Here is a 17,418-nt window from a genome sequence, read left to right as displayed (position 1 = left end):
CAATGGCCAGACAGTACAAACACCCCACAAATGACCCCATTTCGGAAAGTAGACACCCTAAGGTATTCGCTGATGGGCATAGTGAGTTCATAGAACTTTTTATTTTTCGTCACAAGTCAGCGGAAAATGATGATTTTTTTTTTTCTTACAAAGTCTCATATTCCACTAACTTGTGACAAAAAATAAAAACTTCTATGAACTCACTATGCCCATCAGCGAATACCTTTGGGTGTCTTCTTTCCAAAATGGGGTCACTTGTGGGGTAGTTATACTGCCCTGGCATTCTAGGGGCCCAAATGTGTGGTAAGTAGTTTGAAATCAAAATCTGTAAAAAATAGCCGGTGAAATCCGAAAGGTGCTCTTTGGAATGTGGGCCCCTTTGCCCACCTAGGCTGCAAAAAAGTGTCACACATGTGGTATCTCCGTACTCAGGAGAAGTTGGGCAATGTGTTTTGGGGTGTCATTTTACATATACCCATGCTGGGTAAGATAAATATTTTGGTCAAATGCCAACTTTGTATAAAAAAATGGGAAAAGTTGTCTTTTGCCAAGATATTTCTCTCACCCAGCATGGGTATATGTAAAATGACACCCCAAAACACATTGCCCAACTTCTCCTGAGTACAGCGATACCACATGTGTGACACTTTTTTGCAGCCTAGGTGGGCAAAGGGGCCCACATTCCAAAGAGCACCTTTCGGATTTCACCAGCCATTTTTTACAGATTTTGATTTCAAACCACTTCTCACGCATTCGGCCCCTAAAATGCCAGGGCAGTATAACTACCCCACAAGTGACCCCATTTTGGAAAGAAGACACCCCAAGGTATTTTGTGATGGGCATAGTGAGTTCATGGAAGTTTTTATTTTTTTGTCACAAGTTAGTGGAATATGAGACTTTGTACGAAAAAAAAGAAAAAATCATCATTTTCCGCTAACTTGTGACAAAAAATATAAAATTCTAGTAACTCGCCATGCCCCTCACGGAATACCTTGGGGTGTCTTCTTTCCAAAATGGGGTCACTTGTGGGGTAGTTATACTGCCCTGGCATTTTCCAGGGGCCCTAATGTGTGGTAAGTAGGTAAATGACCTGTGAAATCCGAAAGGTGCTCTTTGGAATGTGGGCCCCTTTGCCCACCTAGGCTGCAAAAAAGTGTCACACATGTGGTATCGCCGTATTCAGGAGAAGTTGGGCAATGTGTTTTGGGGTGTCTTTTTACATATTCTCATGCTGGGTGAGAGAAATATCTCGGCAAAAGACAACTTTTCCCATTTTTTATACAAAGTTGGCATTTGACCAAGATATTTATCTCACCCAGCATGGGTATATGTAAAATGACACCCCAAAACACATTGCCCAACTTCTCCTGAGTACGGCGATACCAGATGTGTGACATTTTTTTGCAGCCTAGATGCGCAAAGGGGCCCACATTCATTTTATGAGGGCATTTTTAGACATTTGGATCCCAGACTTCTTCTCACGCTTTAGGGCGCCTAGAATGCCAGGGCAGTATAAATACCCCACATATGACCCCATTTTGGAAAGAAGACATCCCAAGGTATTCAATGAGGGGCATGGCGAGTTCATAGAAATTTTTTTTTTTTGCCACAAGTTAGCGGAAATTGATATTTTTTTTTTTTCTCACAAAGTCTCCCTTTCCGCTAACTTGGGACAAAAATTTCAATCTTTCATGGACTCAATATGCTCCTCACGGAATACCTTGGGGTGTCTTCTTTCCGAAATGGGGTCACATGTGGGGTATTTATACTGCCCTGGCATTCTAGGGGCCCTAAAGCGTGAGAAGAAGTCTGGAATATAAATGTCTAAAAAATTTTACGCATTTGGATTCCGTGAGGGGTATGGTGAGTTCATGTGAGATTTTATTTTTTGACACAAGTTAGTGGAATATGAGACTTTGTAAGAAAAAAAATTATTATTTCCGCTAACTTGGGCCAAAAAAATGTCTGAATGGAGCCTTACAGGGGGGTGATCAATGACAGGGGGCTGATCAATGACAGGGGGGTGATCAGGGAGTCTATATGGGGTGATCACCCCCCTGTCATTGATCACCCCCCTATAAGGCTCCATTCCATTCCGTATGTGTTTTGCGGATCCGATCCATGTATCAGTGGATCCGTAAAAATCATACGGACATCTGAATGCAGCCTTACAGGGGGGTGATCAATGACAGGGGGGTGATCAATGACAGGGGGGTGATCAATGACAGGGGGGTGATCAGGGAGTCTATATGGGGTGATCACCCCCCTGTAAGGCTCCATTCAGATGTCCGTATGTGTTTTGCGGATCCGATCCATGTATCAGTGGATCCGTAAAAATCATACGGACTACAAAACTCCAGTATTTTTGCGGAAAATTGGGATTAGAACTGATGACAATTGTCCAAAATGTATGGCGGAAGGTGCAGATCTATTTCATATGCTTTGGTCTTGTCCAGTGCTAAGTAGATATTGGGATGAGGTGTTGTCTTTGATTAATCGTAACGTGGAGTTGAGGGTGCAGAAGGACCCTAAGATATGTTTGCTGGGATATGTGAAGGAGATTGGTGGGGGAGAGGCGGTCAAGGTGGCAGTTGGGAGACTACTGTATGTGGCCAGGAAATTGATTGCCTTTAGGTGGATCCAGGGGAGTCCGCCAACGGTGGATGAATTTGTGAGAAAGGTGAATGATATGTTAACATTAGAGAAGGGAGTGTTTGTTAGGAGGGGATGTCCTTTGAAGTTTGAAAAGTTGTGGAATGAATGGTTGTCTCACACTCATGTTGTAATATAAAAGATCTTGGAAATTCATGCTCTGATCTGGGGAGGGGGGGGGGGGTTTGGCTGTTGGGGGAGGGGGGGTGGGTGCTGTTGTATAACAGTCAAATGACTTTGTAAATGATTTGTCTATATCTTGGTATATTCATTATGTACAATGATTGTAGAAGATGTAACAAATATATGGACATATGATAATGTTTTTATAATTGTGTATATTTGTGATGCGGAGTGGAGAAAACACCAAGAAAATTGTGATACAAAATGTATTGTGATATACCAACTTTATTTGAACAATAAAAAACGATTTGATTGAAAAAAAAAATCATACGGACATCTGAATGCAGCCTTACAGGGGGGTGATCAATGACAGGGGGGTGATCAATGACAGGGGGGTGACCAGGGAGTCTATATGGGGTGATCACCCCCCTGTCATTGATCACCCCCCTATAAGGCTCCATTCAGATGTCCGTATGTGTTTTGCGGATCCGATCCATGTATCCGTGGATCCGTAAAAAACATACGGACATCTGAATGCAGCCTTACAGGGGGGTGATCAATGACAGGGGGGTGATCAATGACAGGTGGGTGATCAATGACAGGGGGGTGATCAGGGAGTCTATATGGAGTGATCACCCACCTGTAAGGCTCCATTCAGACGTCTGTATTGGTTTTGCGGATCCGATCCATCTATCAGTGGATCCGTAAAAATCATACGGACGTCTGAATGGAGCTTTACAGGGGAGTGATCAATGACAGGGGGGTGATCAGGGAGTCTATATGGGGTGATCACCTCCGTCATTGATCACTCCCCTGTAAGGCTCCATTCAGACGTCCGTATGTGTTTTGCGGATCCGATCCATCTATCAGTGGATCCGTAAAAATCATACGGATGTCTGAATGGAGCCTTACAGGGGGTTATCAATGACCGGGGGGTGATCAATGACAGGGGGGTGATCAGGGAGTCTATATGGGGTGATCACCCAGCTGTAAGGCTCCATTCAGACGTCTGTATTGGTTTTGCGGATCCGATCCATCTATCAGTGGATCCGTAAAAATCATACGGACGTCTGAATGGAGCCTTACAGGGGAGTGATCAATGACAGGGGGGTGATCAATGACAGGGGGGTGATCAGGGAGTCTATATGGGGTGATCACCTCCGTCATTGATCACTCCCCTGTAAGGCTCCATTCAGACGTCCGTATGTGTTTTGCGGATCCGATCCATCTATCAGTGGATCCGTAAAATTCATACGGACCTCTGAATGGAGCCTTACAGGGGGTTATCAATTACAGGGGGGTGATCAATGACAGGGGGGTGATCAGGGAGTCTATATGGGGTGATCTGGGGTGATCAGGGGTGATCAGGGGTGAATAAGGGGTTAATAAGTGACGGGGGGGGTGTAGTGTAGTGTGGTGCTACATATTACTGAGCTACCTGTGTCCTCTGGTGGTCGATCCAAACAAAGGGGACCACCAGAGGACCAGGTAGCAGGTATATTAGACGCTGTTATCAAAACAGCATCTAATATACCTGTTAGGGGTTAAAAAAAATCACATCTCCAGCCTGCCAGAGAACGATCGCCGCTGGCAGGCTGGAGATCCACTCGCTTACCTTCCGTTCCTGTGAGCGCTCGCGCCTGTGTGCGCGTGCTCACAGGAAATCTCGCGTCTCGCGAGAGGACGCGCCGGCGCGTCCAGGAGGAATGAATCAACCACCTCCAGGGCGCGTCGCTGCGTTCGGCGGTCCGGAGGTGGTTAATGTAGGTGACATCTACAGTACCCCGCCCCTTTAACAGTGACCTCCACAGTGGCCTGCCCCCTTAACAGTAACATCCACAGCACCCTCTCCTTTAACAGTGACCTCCACAGCAGCCGCCCTTTTATTAGTGACCTCCACAACACCCCGCCCCCTTACAGTGACCTCTAGAGCACCTCGCCCCTTAACACTGACCTCCATAGCGGACCGTCCCCTTAACAGAGACCTCCACAGCATCTGCCCCTTTAACAGTGACCTCCACAGCATCCCGCCCCTTAACACTGACCTCCACAGCAGCCCGCCCCTTTTACAGTGACCTCCACAGCATCCCGCCCCCTTAAAAGTGACCTCCACAGCAGCCCGCCCCTTTTAACAGTGACCTCCACAGTACCCCATCTCCTTAAAAGTGATTTCCACAACACCCCGTCCCCTTAACAGTGGCCTCTACAGCAATCTGTCCTTTAACACTGAACTCCATAGCAGACCATCCCCTTAACTGTGACCTCCACAGTAGCATGCCCCTATGGTGGCCAGTGGTCCAGTTTTAGGCCGGACAGGCCAGCTTTCAGACTCCCTGTCCTCTGTCCGGCACAGGGCATGGACAGAAACACGGATGTCCTTTTGAACATCTCACTCTCAGACAGCAGCACTGTGCTGTCTGAGAGAGAGCTGCAGGGAAAAAGTCACCCTCCCTTTCACCTCTGAGGCTGACAAAAGTAGATTTTTACCTTCATTTTTTTCAATCCCCGTCGGCTGCGGAATGGCTTAGTGGTATCTGGGGTGGGGTTTATAATCCCTTCTTTTGAGGGTGGCCTGAATGGCCATCCTACCTGCCCCATTAACTGTGACCCCCACAGCACTCCGCTCCCTTAATAGTGTCATCCACAGCTCCCTGCCCCTTTTAAGCTGACCTACAGCAGTGAAGAAAAATGGCTGGGTTGTTATGGTAACCTGGAGTAAAACTGTGTGTATGTGGAGACTAAGGGCCTGAAAGCTTTTATTGGCTGGTAAGTGTCATGTGACCAGGCTTCTATTGGCTAATGCATTTTTGGGAAAATCTCAGGAACGGTACGTGCTAGAGACCTTCCCGGACACCTAATGTACCTGTGTGCCAAGTTTCGTGATTGAAAATGCAACGGTGTGGATTCCTTTAGCAGACATACATACATACACACATACACTCAACTTTATACTTTTATATATTCTAATATTATTTCAGATTCAAATTTATTATATTACATTTTCTTAGACTAAAGAATATTATAAAGAAATAATTGATCTTACTATAGCAGCTCACTTACCGTTCCTTATGGGCACTGCGCAATACAGAAAACCTGCATCTGATCGCGTTTGGTCCACCTCACATTTAGAGCCGCACACAAAGACCTTGGAAATTTGAACATCAAATCCGGAGCCAGCGATGGTGAGGATTAATCCACCACCAAAACCACCTGTATGAGGACAAATAGAATTGATGGTCACTGGATAAGTACTTGAAGTAAAACACTATGGGGTATTCTAGGACATCTCGGTGACTGCCAAAGGCTGCCATTAAAGGTCCCACAAGGGATTTCATGACAATTTCTCAGACACTTGAATAAGAAGTTTACAGTCATACATACACAACTGCCACATAATATATTTAGACAGATTTGCTATTCAGGGTTCCAGAAAATAACATACCCTGCATGAGATATAGTGGTGGCCATATTGATTGCCACTAGCCTTACCAGAATTAGACTCACCTTCACTTGGAGAGACACCGGTCATACTAAGTTCATAGGTGAATCTTGCACTGGATCTTGCAAACCCCTTCTGATTCTGAAATGAGACGGGGAATGTGCCGCCCCAGTGATCTCCTATGGTGCAGTTCAGCTGGCTATCAGACGCTCCTGTGATGGAGCAGGTGGCATTGCCAATGGTCACTTTCATTTCTGAGGCATCCAAACCAAAACCAGACCCAGACACTGTGACAATGGTTCCAGAAGGTCCTGAGAAACAACATAAAGACAAGAATCACGATCTGACAGATATATCCAGCATACATGATAATCTGGTACTCACTGAGACCAAATTACAAGACTTTTCCTATACAGCATGGGCAGAATTAGCCCTAAGGCGGTATTTAGGTTGAAGCAAGTTTTCCCCTATCAGCAGGATGACTATTAGATTGATGGAGGTCCTACTGCTGGGTCCACAAGAAAGGGTGCTAGTACCCTGTAGAGTCCCTGAAGTGAATGGAAAGGTAGGTCAAGCATGCACACTACAAGGAGAGGGAATAACTATAAGATCAGGGGTGTCCTACCACGTGGACCCCCACTGATCATAGGACTGGATACCACATACATTGGGGCAACAGTGCACAGGCTCGACCTGCCGTTAAGTTCATTTCAAGGGGAACTGCAACATATAGGGCCCTTATTCTTGTGATTGGTGGGGGTTCCACCAATAGGGCCCCCCCCCCCCTTATCTGATAGTTATCACCAGTGCAATGGATAAGGGATAACCTGCTTCAACAGGTAAACCCCTAAAAGTGAGTATCCAAGCTCGAGGTACAACATTTTGTGGTGATTAATTTGTTGATATATCTCTATAGTTGATAGAGCTCTATTTTTTGTGCATGCTTTTTAATAAATTTGGTGCATTATGAACTCCTTAAAGTCACAAAATGAAATGTGGTTACATTCATGTTATACCAATCTGTGTCATTTTATGGCTTTAGTATAATTACATCTTTCTAAAAGTTGGTGAACCAGCACCCTCCTGATAAATCATGACCAGTTTTATTGGTACTTACCCAAAACTGACAAGTAAACTCCTTATCTCCCCCTAGTGGTGACTGCAGGCAGTCAGAAATTTTGCCTATGCTGGGAATTTTGGAGCTCCAACAATGGTACAGAAATATTTGTGAGATGGACGTTCCCTTTTTAGCTTGCCCTCACCTTGCTAGACGGACTTGTTTTAGTCCCTTCCAGGCAAAATGAATTAAGAAGACGTACAAGAAAAACCGCAGCAAAAGACTGTGTTATGTGCTACTTGTGTACAGATACTAAGAGTGGATACAGATCTTCTATACCTGTAAGCTAGTCCTCCCGACTCCTCCAGCCACATGTGCGTGTAGTTTGACCGAGCATGCATGTGTTCTCAGTGGAGAGAAGAGAATAAGTTGCTGCCAAACACCTGTGATAGCAGCTTATCTCCCATGAGAACAAAGGATTGGGCATGTTGAAACTTAACATGCACGATCCTTCTTTCATCATCTGTCGGACCAGAGTCGGCACACGTACACATAAGTTAGTCGGCCGTGGTGACTTTGCTCTCAAGGCCGCCGGACACATTAGTGAATTGGCATCTGAACCCGCCATTGTCGTCAGGTTCGGCTGACAGTCTAATGTGTGGGCAGCTCACAAAATTGCCCCGAGGAGAGAGAAAGATGGGGTTTAACCACCTCAGCCCCCAGTGCTTAAACACCCTGAAAGACCAGGCCACTTTTTACACTTCTGACCTACACTACTTTCACCGTTTATTGCTCGGTCATGCAACTTACCACCCAAATGAATTTTACCTCCTTTTCTTCTCACTAATAGAGCTTTCATTTGGTGGTATTTCATTGCTGCTGACATTTTTACTTTTTTTGTTATTAATCGAAATTTAACGATTTTTTTGCAAAAAAATGACATTTTTCACTTTCAGTTGTAAAATTTTGCAAAAAAAACGAGATCCATATAGAAATTTTGCTCTAAATTTATAGTTCTACATCTCTTTGATAAAAAAAAAATGTTTGGGTAAAAAAAAAATGGTTTGGGTAAAAGTTATAGCGTTTACAAACTATGGTACAAAAATGTGAATTTCCGCTTTTTGAAGCAGCTCTGACTTTCTGAGCACCTGTCATGTTTCCTGAGGTTCTACAATGGCCAGACAGTACAAACACCCCACAAATGACCCCATTTCGGAAAGTACACACCCTAAGGTATTCGCTGATGGGCATAGTGAGTTCATAGAACTTTTTATTTTTTGTCACAAGTTAGCGGAAAATGATGATTTTTTTTTTTTTTTTTTTTTTCTTACAAAGTCTCATATTCCACTAACTTGTGACAAAAAATAAAAACTTCTATGAACTCACTATGCCCATCACGAAATACCTTTGGGTCTCTTCTTTCCAAAATGGGGTCACTTGTGGGGTAGTTATACTGCCCTGGCATTCTAGGGGCCCAAATGTGTGGTAAGGAGTTTGAAATCAAATTCTGAAAAAAATGACCTGTCAAATCCGAAAGGTGCTCTTTGGAATATGGGCCCCTTTGCCCACCTAGGCTGCAAAAAAGTGTCACACATCTGGTATCTCCGTACTCAGGAGAAGGTGGGGAATGTGTTTTGGGGTGTCATTTTACATATACCCTTGCTGGGTGAGAGAAATATCTTGGCAAAAGACAACTTTTCCCATTTTTTTATACAAAGTTGGCATTTGACCAAGATATTTATCTCACCCAGCATGGGTATATAAAAAATGACACCCCAAAACACATTCCCCACCTTCTCCTGAGTACGGAGATGCCAGATGTGTGACACTTTTTTGCAGCCTAGGTGGGCAAAGGGGCCCACATTCCAAAGAGCACCTTTCGGATTTGACAGGTCATTTTTTTCAGAATTTGATTTCAAACTCCTTACCACACATTTGGGCCCCTAGAATGCCAGGGCAGTATAACTACCCCACAAGTGACCCCATTTTGGAAAGAAGAGACCCAAAGGTATTCCGTGAGGGGCATGGCGAGTTCCTAGAATTTTTTATTTTTTGTCACAAGTTAGTGGAAAATGATGATTTTTTTTTTTTTTTTTTTTTTCATACAAAGTCTCATATTCCACTAACTTGTGACAAAAAATAAAAACTTCCATGAACTCACTATGCCCATCAGCGAATACCTTGGGGTCTCTTCTTTCCAAAATGGGGTCACTTGTGGGGTAGTTATACTGCCCTGGCATTCTAGGGGCCCAAATGTGTGGTAAGGAGTTTGAAATCAAATTCTGTAAAAAATGACGAGTGAAATCCGAAAGGTGCTCTTTGGAATGTGGGCCCCTTTGCCCACCTAGGCTGCAAAAAAGTGTCACACATCTGGTATCCCCGTGTTCAGGAGAAGTTGAGGAATGTGTTTTGGGGTGTCTTTTTACATATACCCATGCTGGGTGAGATAAATATCTTGGTCAAATGCCAACTTTGTATAAAAAAATGGGAAAAGTTGTCTTTTGCCAAGATATTTCTCTCACCCAGCATGGGTATATGTAAAATGACACCCCAAAACACATTCCCCAACTTCTCCCGATTACGGAGATACCAGATGTGTGACACTTTTTTGCAGCCTAGGTGGGCAAAGGGGCCCATATTCCAAAGAGCACCTTTCGGATTTCACTCGTCATTTTTTACAGAATTTGATTTCAAACTCCTTACCACACATTTGGGCCCCTAGAATGCCAGGGCAGTATAACTACCCCACAAGTGACCCCATTTTGGAAAGAAGAGACCCCAAGGTATTCGCTGATGGGCATAGTGAGTTCATGAAAATTTTTATTTTTTGTCACAAGTTAGTGGAATATGAGACTTTGTATGAAAAAAAAAAAAAAAAAAAAAATCATCATTTTCCACTAACTTGTGACAAAAAATAAAAAATTCTAGGAACTTGCCATGCCCCTCACGGAATACCTTGGGGTGTCTTCTTTCCAAAATGGGGTCACTTGTGGGGTAGTTATACTGCCCTGGCATTTTCCAGGGGCCCTAATGTGTGGTAAGTAGGTAAATGACCTGTGAAATCCTAAAGGTACTCTTTGGAATATGGGCCCCTTTGCCCACCTAGGCTGCAAAAAAGTGTCACACATCTGGTATCCCCGTACTCAGGAGAAGTTGAGGAATGTGTTTTGGGGTGTCTTTTTACATATACCCATGCTGGGTGAGATAAATATCTTGGTCAAATGCCAACTTTGTATAAAAAAATGGGAAAAGTTGTCTTTTGCCAAGATATTTCTCTCACCCAGCATGGGTATATATAAAATGACACCCCAAAACACATTCCCCAACTTCTCCCGATTACGGAGATACCAGATGTGTGACACTTTTTTGCAGCCTAGGTGGGCAAAGGGGCCCATATTCCAAAGAGCACCTTTCGGATTTCACTCGTCATTTTTTACAGAATTTGATTTCAAACTCCTTACCACACATTTGGGCCCCTAGAATGCTAGGGCAGTATAACTACCCCACAAGTGACCCCATTTTGGAAAGAAGAGACCCCAAGGTATTCGCTGATGGGCATAGTGAGTTCATGAAAATTTTTATTTTTTGTCACAAGTTAGTGGAATATGAGACTTTGTATGAAAAAAAAAAAAAAAATAAAAAATCATCATTTTCCACTAACTTGTGACAAAAAATAAAAAAATTCTAGGAACTTGCCATGCCCCTCACGGAATACCTTGGGGTGTCTTCTTTCCAAAATGGGGTCACTTGTGGGGTAGTTATACTGCCCTGGCATTTTCCAGGGGCCCTAATGTGTGGTAAGTAGGTAAATGACCTGTGAAATCCTAAAGGTACTCTTTGGAATATGGGCCCCTTTGCCCACCTAGGCTGCAAAAAAGTGTCACACATCTGGTATTGCCGTACTCAGGAGAAGGTGGGGAATGTGTTTTGGGGTGTCATTTTACATATACCCTTGCTGGGTGAGAGAAATATCTTGGCAAAAGACAACTTTTCCCATTTTTTTATACAAAGTTGGCATTTGACCAAGATATTTCTCTCACCCAGCATGGGTATATGTAAAATGACACCCCAAAACACATTCCCCACCTTCTCCTGAGTACGGCGATACCAGATGTGTGACACTTTTTTGCAGCCTAGATGCGCAAAGGTGCCCAAATTCCTTTTAGGAGGGCATTTTTAGACATTTGGATACCAGACTTCTTCTCACGCTTTGGGGCCCCTAGAATGCCAGGGCAGTATAAATACCCCACATGTGACCCCATTTTGGAAAGAAGACACCCCAAGGTATTCAATGAGGGGCATGGCGAGTTCATAGAAATTTTTTTTTTTTGGCACAAGTTAGCGGAAATTGATATTTTTAATTTTTTTCTCACAAAGTCTCCCGTTCCGCTAACTTGGGACAAAAATTTCAATCTTTCATGGACTCAATATGCCCCTCACGGAATACCTGGGGGTGTCTTCTTTCCGAAATGGGGTCACATGTGGGGTATTTATACTGCCCTGGCATTCTAGGGGCCCTAAAGCGTGAGAAGAAGTCTGGAATATAAATGTCTAAAAAATTTTACGCATTTGGTTTCCGTGAGGGGTATGGTGAGTTCATGTGAGATTTTATTTTTTGACACAAGTTAGTGGAATATGAGACTTTGTAAGAAAAAAATAAAAAAATTCCGCTAACTTGGGCCAAAAAAATGTCTGAATGGAGCCTTACAGAGGGGTGATCAATGACAGGGGGGGTGATCAATGACAGGGGTGTGATCAATGACAGGGGTGTGATCAATGACAGGGGTGTGATCAATGACAGGGGTGTGATCAATGACAGGGGGGTGATCAGGGAGTCTATATGGGGTGATAACCACAGTCATTGATCACGCCCGTGTAAGGCTTCATTCAGACGTCCGTATGCGTTTTGCGGATCCGATCCATCTATCAGTGGATCCGTAAAAATCATGCGGACGTCTGAATGGAGCTTTACAGGGGGGTAATCAATGACAGGGGGGTAATCAATGACAGGGGGGTGATCAGGGAGTCTATATGGGGTGATCACCACAGTCATTCATCACGCCCCTGTAAGGCTTCATTCAGACGTCCGGATGCGTTTTGCGGATCCGATCCATCTATCAGTGGATCCGTAAAAATCATGCGGACATCTGAATGGAGCTTTACAGGGGGGTGATCAATGACAGGGGGGTAATCAATGACAGGGGGGTGATCAGGGAGTCTATATGGGGTGATCAGGGGCTAATAAGGGGTTAATAAGTGACGGGGGGGGGGTGTAGTGTAGTGTAGTGGTGCTTGGTGGTACTTTACTGAGCTACCTGTGTCCTCTGGTGGTCGATCCAAACAAAGGGGACCACCAGAGGAGCAGGTAGCAGGTATATTAGACGCTGTTATCAAAACAGCGTCTAATATACCTGTTAGGGGTTAAAAAAAACACATCTCCAGCCTGCCAGCGAACGATCGCCGCTGGCAGGCTGGAGATCAACTCTCTTACCTTCCGTTCCTGTGAGCGCGCGCGCCTGTGTGCGCGCGTTCACAGGAAATCTCGGCCATCGCGAGATGACGCATATATGCGTGACTCTGCGCAGGGCTGCCACCTCCGGAACGCGATCCTGCGTTAGGCGGTCCGGAGGTGGTTAATAAATATTCTCTCCCCATCCTCGTGTTCTCCCAGGAGATAAGCCACCACAGCAGCTTTCTCCTCTCTCCCCAGTGAATACACATACAGGTTTGGCCGAGCTGAACGTGTATGTGTATGTGGACGTCGGGAAGGAGTTGGGAGAGATAGCGGTCAGCCAAACAATAGTTCAGCCGACAGATATGGAATGTATATGGCCGCCCTTATGCCTCTGGACACCTGATTGTGCCCATAGCAACCAATCAGATTCCACCTTTCATTTTCCAAAAGAGCTCTGCAAAATGAAAGGGGGAATCTGATTGGTTGCTATGGGCAACTAAGGCCAAGTTCACACTTCAGTTATTTGGTCAGTTATTTCCATCAGTTATTGTGAGCCAAAACTAGTAGTGAAGCTACTCAGATAAGGTATAAGGGCTCATGCAGACGGCTGTTGCCAGCCGTGGCCCGTATTGTGGGCCGCAAACAGCGGGTCCGCAATATGCGGGCACCGGCCGCGTGCTCCCTGCATCACGGATGCGGACCCATTCTCTCCGCACCGCAAAAAAAAAAGAACATTCAAGTTGATGTTGTCCATGCAGTGGTGACCCCAAATTTCGGTCCCCAATGCACGGAACGGCCGCACAACGGCCGTGCGCATGAGCCCTAATGGAAAGATCTGCACCTGTTCAGTGTTTTTGACCTGCACCTGGCTCACAATAACTGATGGAAATAACTGACCAAATCATGGTGACTAGCATCCCAAAAACATGACCGATCAAAGTGTCAATGGATTGTCAGCAATTGGTCTAAATCACATATCCTAAATTTATTACGTTTTGTAGATTTAGGGTGTCCACCGATTACCACTAAAACTTATATTAGACAGGCAGATAATCATGAAGATCATCGATAACGAGTGTTTGTAGGAACGCTAGTTAGCAATGATCTGGCAGTGTAATACTGCCGCCGATCGCTCATCTGGTACTAGGAATCAGCAGGTTTAAAAATCATTGTTTGCCGGCGGCAGATCATCAAATAATGATTCAGTATGGGGACGAGCGATGGTATTAGTGATCACTGCTCCCCACACTGTGGAGGAGATCGCTGCATGTAATAGCAGCAGTTTTCTCCACTTAAGAGCAGGAATTAACTCTTCCCTGCCGGCAATCGCCTAATATAAGCCTAATTACTTGAGGTACATATGTGGTCATTGTTAGGGTCAATTCACATGAACATGCTTAAACATACATCAGCGCCAAATCCGCAATTTTTTTTCTTTTTTCAGCTTGAAAAAAACGCATGCTTTTCAGGCGTTTTCTACCACTTTTTTTATGCTGTTTTTTGACACGTCTTTTTTTTATCCAATGGGTGTTCACTTCAATACAAAGCTGTTTTCAGCTTGAGGTTTTTAAAGCAGACCTGTGCCAAAAAAAACGTGTGGGAAAATGCGTAAAAAAACCTCATGGACTTACATGGAGCAGTTTTTTCGGCTTCCTATTCATTTCAATGGGAGATTCAGTGCTGATTCTGGCCCCAGATAGGGCGCGCGGCTCCTTTTTTACACACTTATTTCTTTTACTTACACGTGCTGCTTCCTATTGAAATGAATGGGAGGCCGTTTTGAGGCGTTTTTTCGAGCTGCTTTTTAGGCAGAAACGTTCCAAAATCAGCACCAAAAAACTCAGTGTGAACTGGCCCTTAGACTGTTTATCATCATGATCTGACAGTGACCAACACCATTCTCAGCTCTGCAGGGATCTCAACTCTCCCGGAGGTTCAGGGAGTCTCCCGCTATTAGATAGCGGCTCCCTGACACCCGCATGTGAGACAATATCTCCCGGAAAGGTTTATCTCAGTCAGATAGCAGAGCAGAGAGAGAAGAGAAGTGACAGGACACAGAGTTTACATTACAGGTTGAATTAACCCTTTAGGGTCAAATTGGCTTCTCAAGGAGATCTATATGTTAAAGGCATCCCTTCTTCTGTCTCATTCAGTAGCTATAGAACTATTGAGAGAGATGCATTTTTGGGAAAATACATTTACACATTTAACCCTCCATTTTAATTATATTATTTACCCCAGTGTTAAATTCACACCCCCTGGATGCTTTAATCATATATATAAATATGATAATTTGGGGCAGGGTAATGAGCCCGGTCCTCCACACCATAGAGCAAAGTGTGCAGATACTTCATATGTTTGGAAAATGTAATAAAAAGTTCGTGAAAAAAAAAGAAAAAGAAAACCTCCCTGAAATGAGAAGTGCACCTCCCTGAAATGAGTTTTTGCAGGTTGGGATGTCTGGCTCTGCTACATCTAGTACATATCGTATAACTAACATTTTTATAGTCATACCTGTATTTGGAAGAACTGACGTTACCGTTGGGGTATCGGCCTCTGAGTAGGAGAAGCTGAGTGATGGGTAAGAGGCAGATGGTACACGGATGATCACGGAAGTGGTTGTAGCAGTGGTCCTGGGTGGAGTCATGCACTGGAGACTATAAGGAGCAATTGCAGTGACTGGACATGGTGCACCACCGACTTGCACAGTAGTGTTGGTAGGAGGAAATCCATTCCCTTGTATGAGTAGAAGAGTTCCACCTAAAACACTTCCAGAAGGTGTCAAGAGCGTGGCTTCGGCAGGACTGTTCATGGTGAAAGACCCTTGAGCCAAGCCTTTCCTATGTACAATGACTTTGACAGGATAGTTTCCGGCAGGAATGGGGTCTATGTTGCACGTTATGTCTGTGTCATTGGCATCTACCACATTCAATTCCATGGCACCGACATAAACGGTGACATCATCAGCGACCTCCCCAAAGCCAAGGCCATTGATGTGGATTGTGGTAGCATTTCGCACTATAGTTGGGTCAACACTGGATACTTGTGGTGTAAGTGCACTTGAATAGGTAAAGCTGCAGGATCCTTTGCACTGGGCACTGATTCCCCTCACCTTTACGGCAACGTTTACACTGTGTGAATAACTAGGCAGAGTGTCACATACAATATCTGTGTAAGTTAGAGACACGATTTTACAGCCTAATCCCGTCACCTCAAGGCTGCCATTGCTGGTCAAGAAGCCGGACCCGTGTATGGTAATTCTGGTGGATCCTTTATCAGACCCGTTGATTGGCGAGATGGAGTCAATGTGGGGTAGGAGGGCGAATCGCCTGCTCATCTCATTTCTTAAAGAGTTGATGGCATAACCAAAGTTGTTTACTGTAAGTGACACCATTTCTGCAACCCCAATATCCATGGAGTTCTGGGGATCCACATTACATGTAACTGAAGTCTCGCTAGAAGAAGACACGACACAAGGATAATTACCGACTGAAACCTGAGATAAAAAGAACAACAGGATTTTAGTAAATTGAGTTAGGAGATATATACATTTTTGCATGGTTTTATTAGAATAAGTGAGGAGTGCTTGGATTGTCTGGGGATTTACATCATATATTGGTGCATTCCTTTTCCATTTAGGATGATAGTGAGGAGCATGGCCCTAGTAGTCTGACAGGAGAGCACATGGTTTCAGTATCGGGTTCTTTGTTGGGTGTACCACCCAGCAAAGAACCCAATACTCAGACCATGTGCTCTCCAATCAAAGTCACACACCATGGAAGGTGTGATTTAGAGCTGAGTGAGAGACAGAAGCTAAGGACTCCTGAGTGGGTCTGGGGCCACCGTCCCTCTGGAGTCCTTCTAGCTAAGCCTCTGATTGGTGCACAAATACCTTAGTCTACAAAAGGGGGTGGTATCCACCAGTAGGCACGTAGCATGGAAGGTTTGATTTAGAGCTGAGTGAGAGACAGAGAGTAGAAGAAGCTGAGTGGGTCTGGGGCCACCGCCCCTCTGCAGTCCTTCTAGCTAAGCCTCTGATTGGTGCACAAGTACCTTAGTCTATAAAAGGGGGTGGTATCCACCAGTAGGCACGTAGCATGGAAGGTTTGATTTAGAGCTGAGTGAGAGACAGAAGCTAGAAGAAGCAGAATGGGCCTGGGGCCACCGCCCCTCTGCAGTCCTTCTAGCTAAGCCTCTGATTGGTGCACAAGCCCCTTGGGGTTGAATTATCTTACATGTGTATTCCCTCAGGGGTGGCGCTAAATGGCAGTAGTCCAACATGATTCACTGACCAGGAACCCGGCATGTCTCAGGACATTAACCATGCAATGAGGAATATGACTCTTCCTGTACGTCAGAGGATCAGGGTAAGGTGAGTACAAGTATTTTTTTTGGTCATCAGTGACCTCCATATCCAACTGTATAGGCGCATAGCTGTGGTTCACCTGATTAAAACGCTGTTGTATTTTTGCTTATCCGAGGCTCCAGTCCTGAGTTATGATACTTTTTCTTAATTGGAAAATCAGGCCATTGGTGCAGCGAGGGTGTCACCATTGCTCTTGCTGTACCCAAGCTCCACTAATTTTGATGGCCATCCCCTTCCTGGTCATTTTCATTGACAGGGCCATGGAGTGACAAAATAGAGAGGGAAGGGCTGGCCACAGAAAAGAGTGGAGCTTAGGTGCAACAAGA

The 17,418-nt window shown here is 44.7% G+C and overlaps 1 protein-coding gene across 1 annotated transcript in view; it reads right to left on the bottom strand.

The window, feature by feature from the left end:
- The window catches only part of LOC121002376 (fibrocystin-L-like), a 251,165-nt gene that overhangs the window by 81,528 nt on the left and 152,219 nt on the right, over positions 1-17,418 (bottom strand). Inside the window, 3 exon segments of the mRNA XM_040433838.1 lie at positions 5,836-5,985; positions 6,280-6,525; positions 15,241-16,222. Of these exon segments, the coding sequence (XP_040289772.1) occupies positions 5,836-5,985; positions 6,280-6,525; positions 15,241-16,222 (1,378 nt within the window).

Source organism: Bufo bufo, chromosome 5 (genome assembly GCF_905171765.1).
Source record: "Bufo bufo chromosome 5, aBufBuf1.1, whole genome shotgun sequence".
NCBI lineage: Eukaryota > Metazoa > Chordata > Amphibia > Anura > Bufonidae > Bufo > Bufo bufo.
The sequence above is the reverse complement of the archived record's forward strand: the minus strand, read 5'-3'. Positions and strand labels throughout refer to the sequence as shown.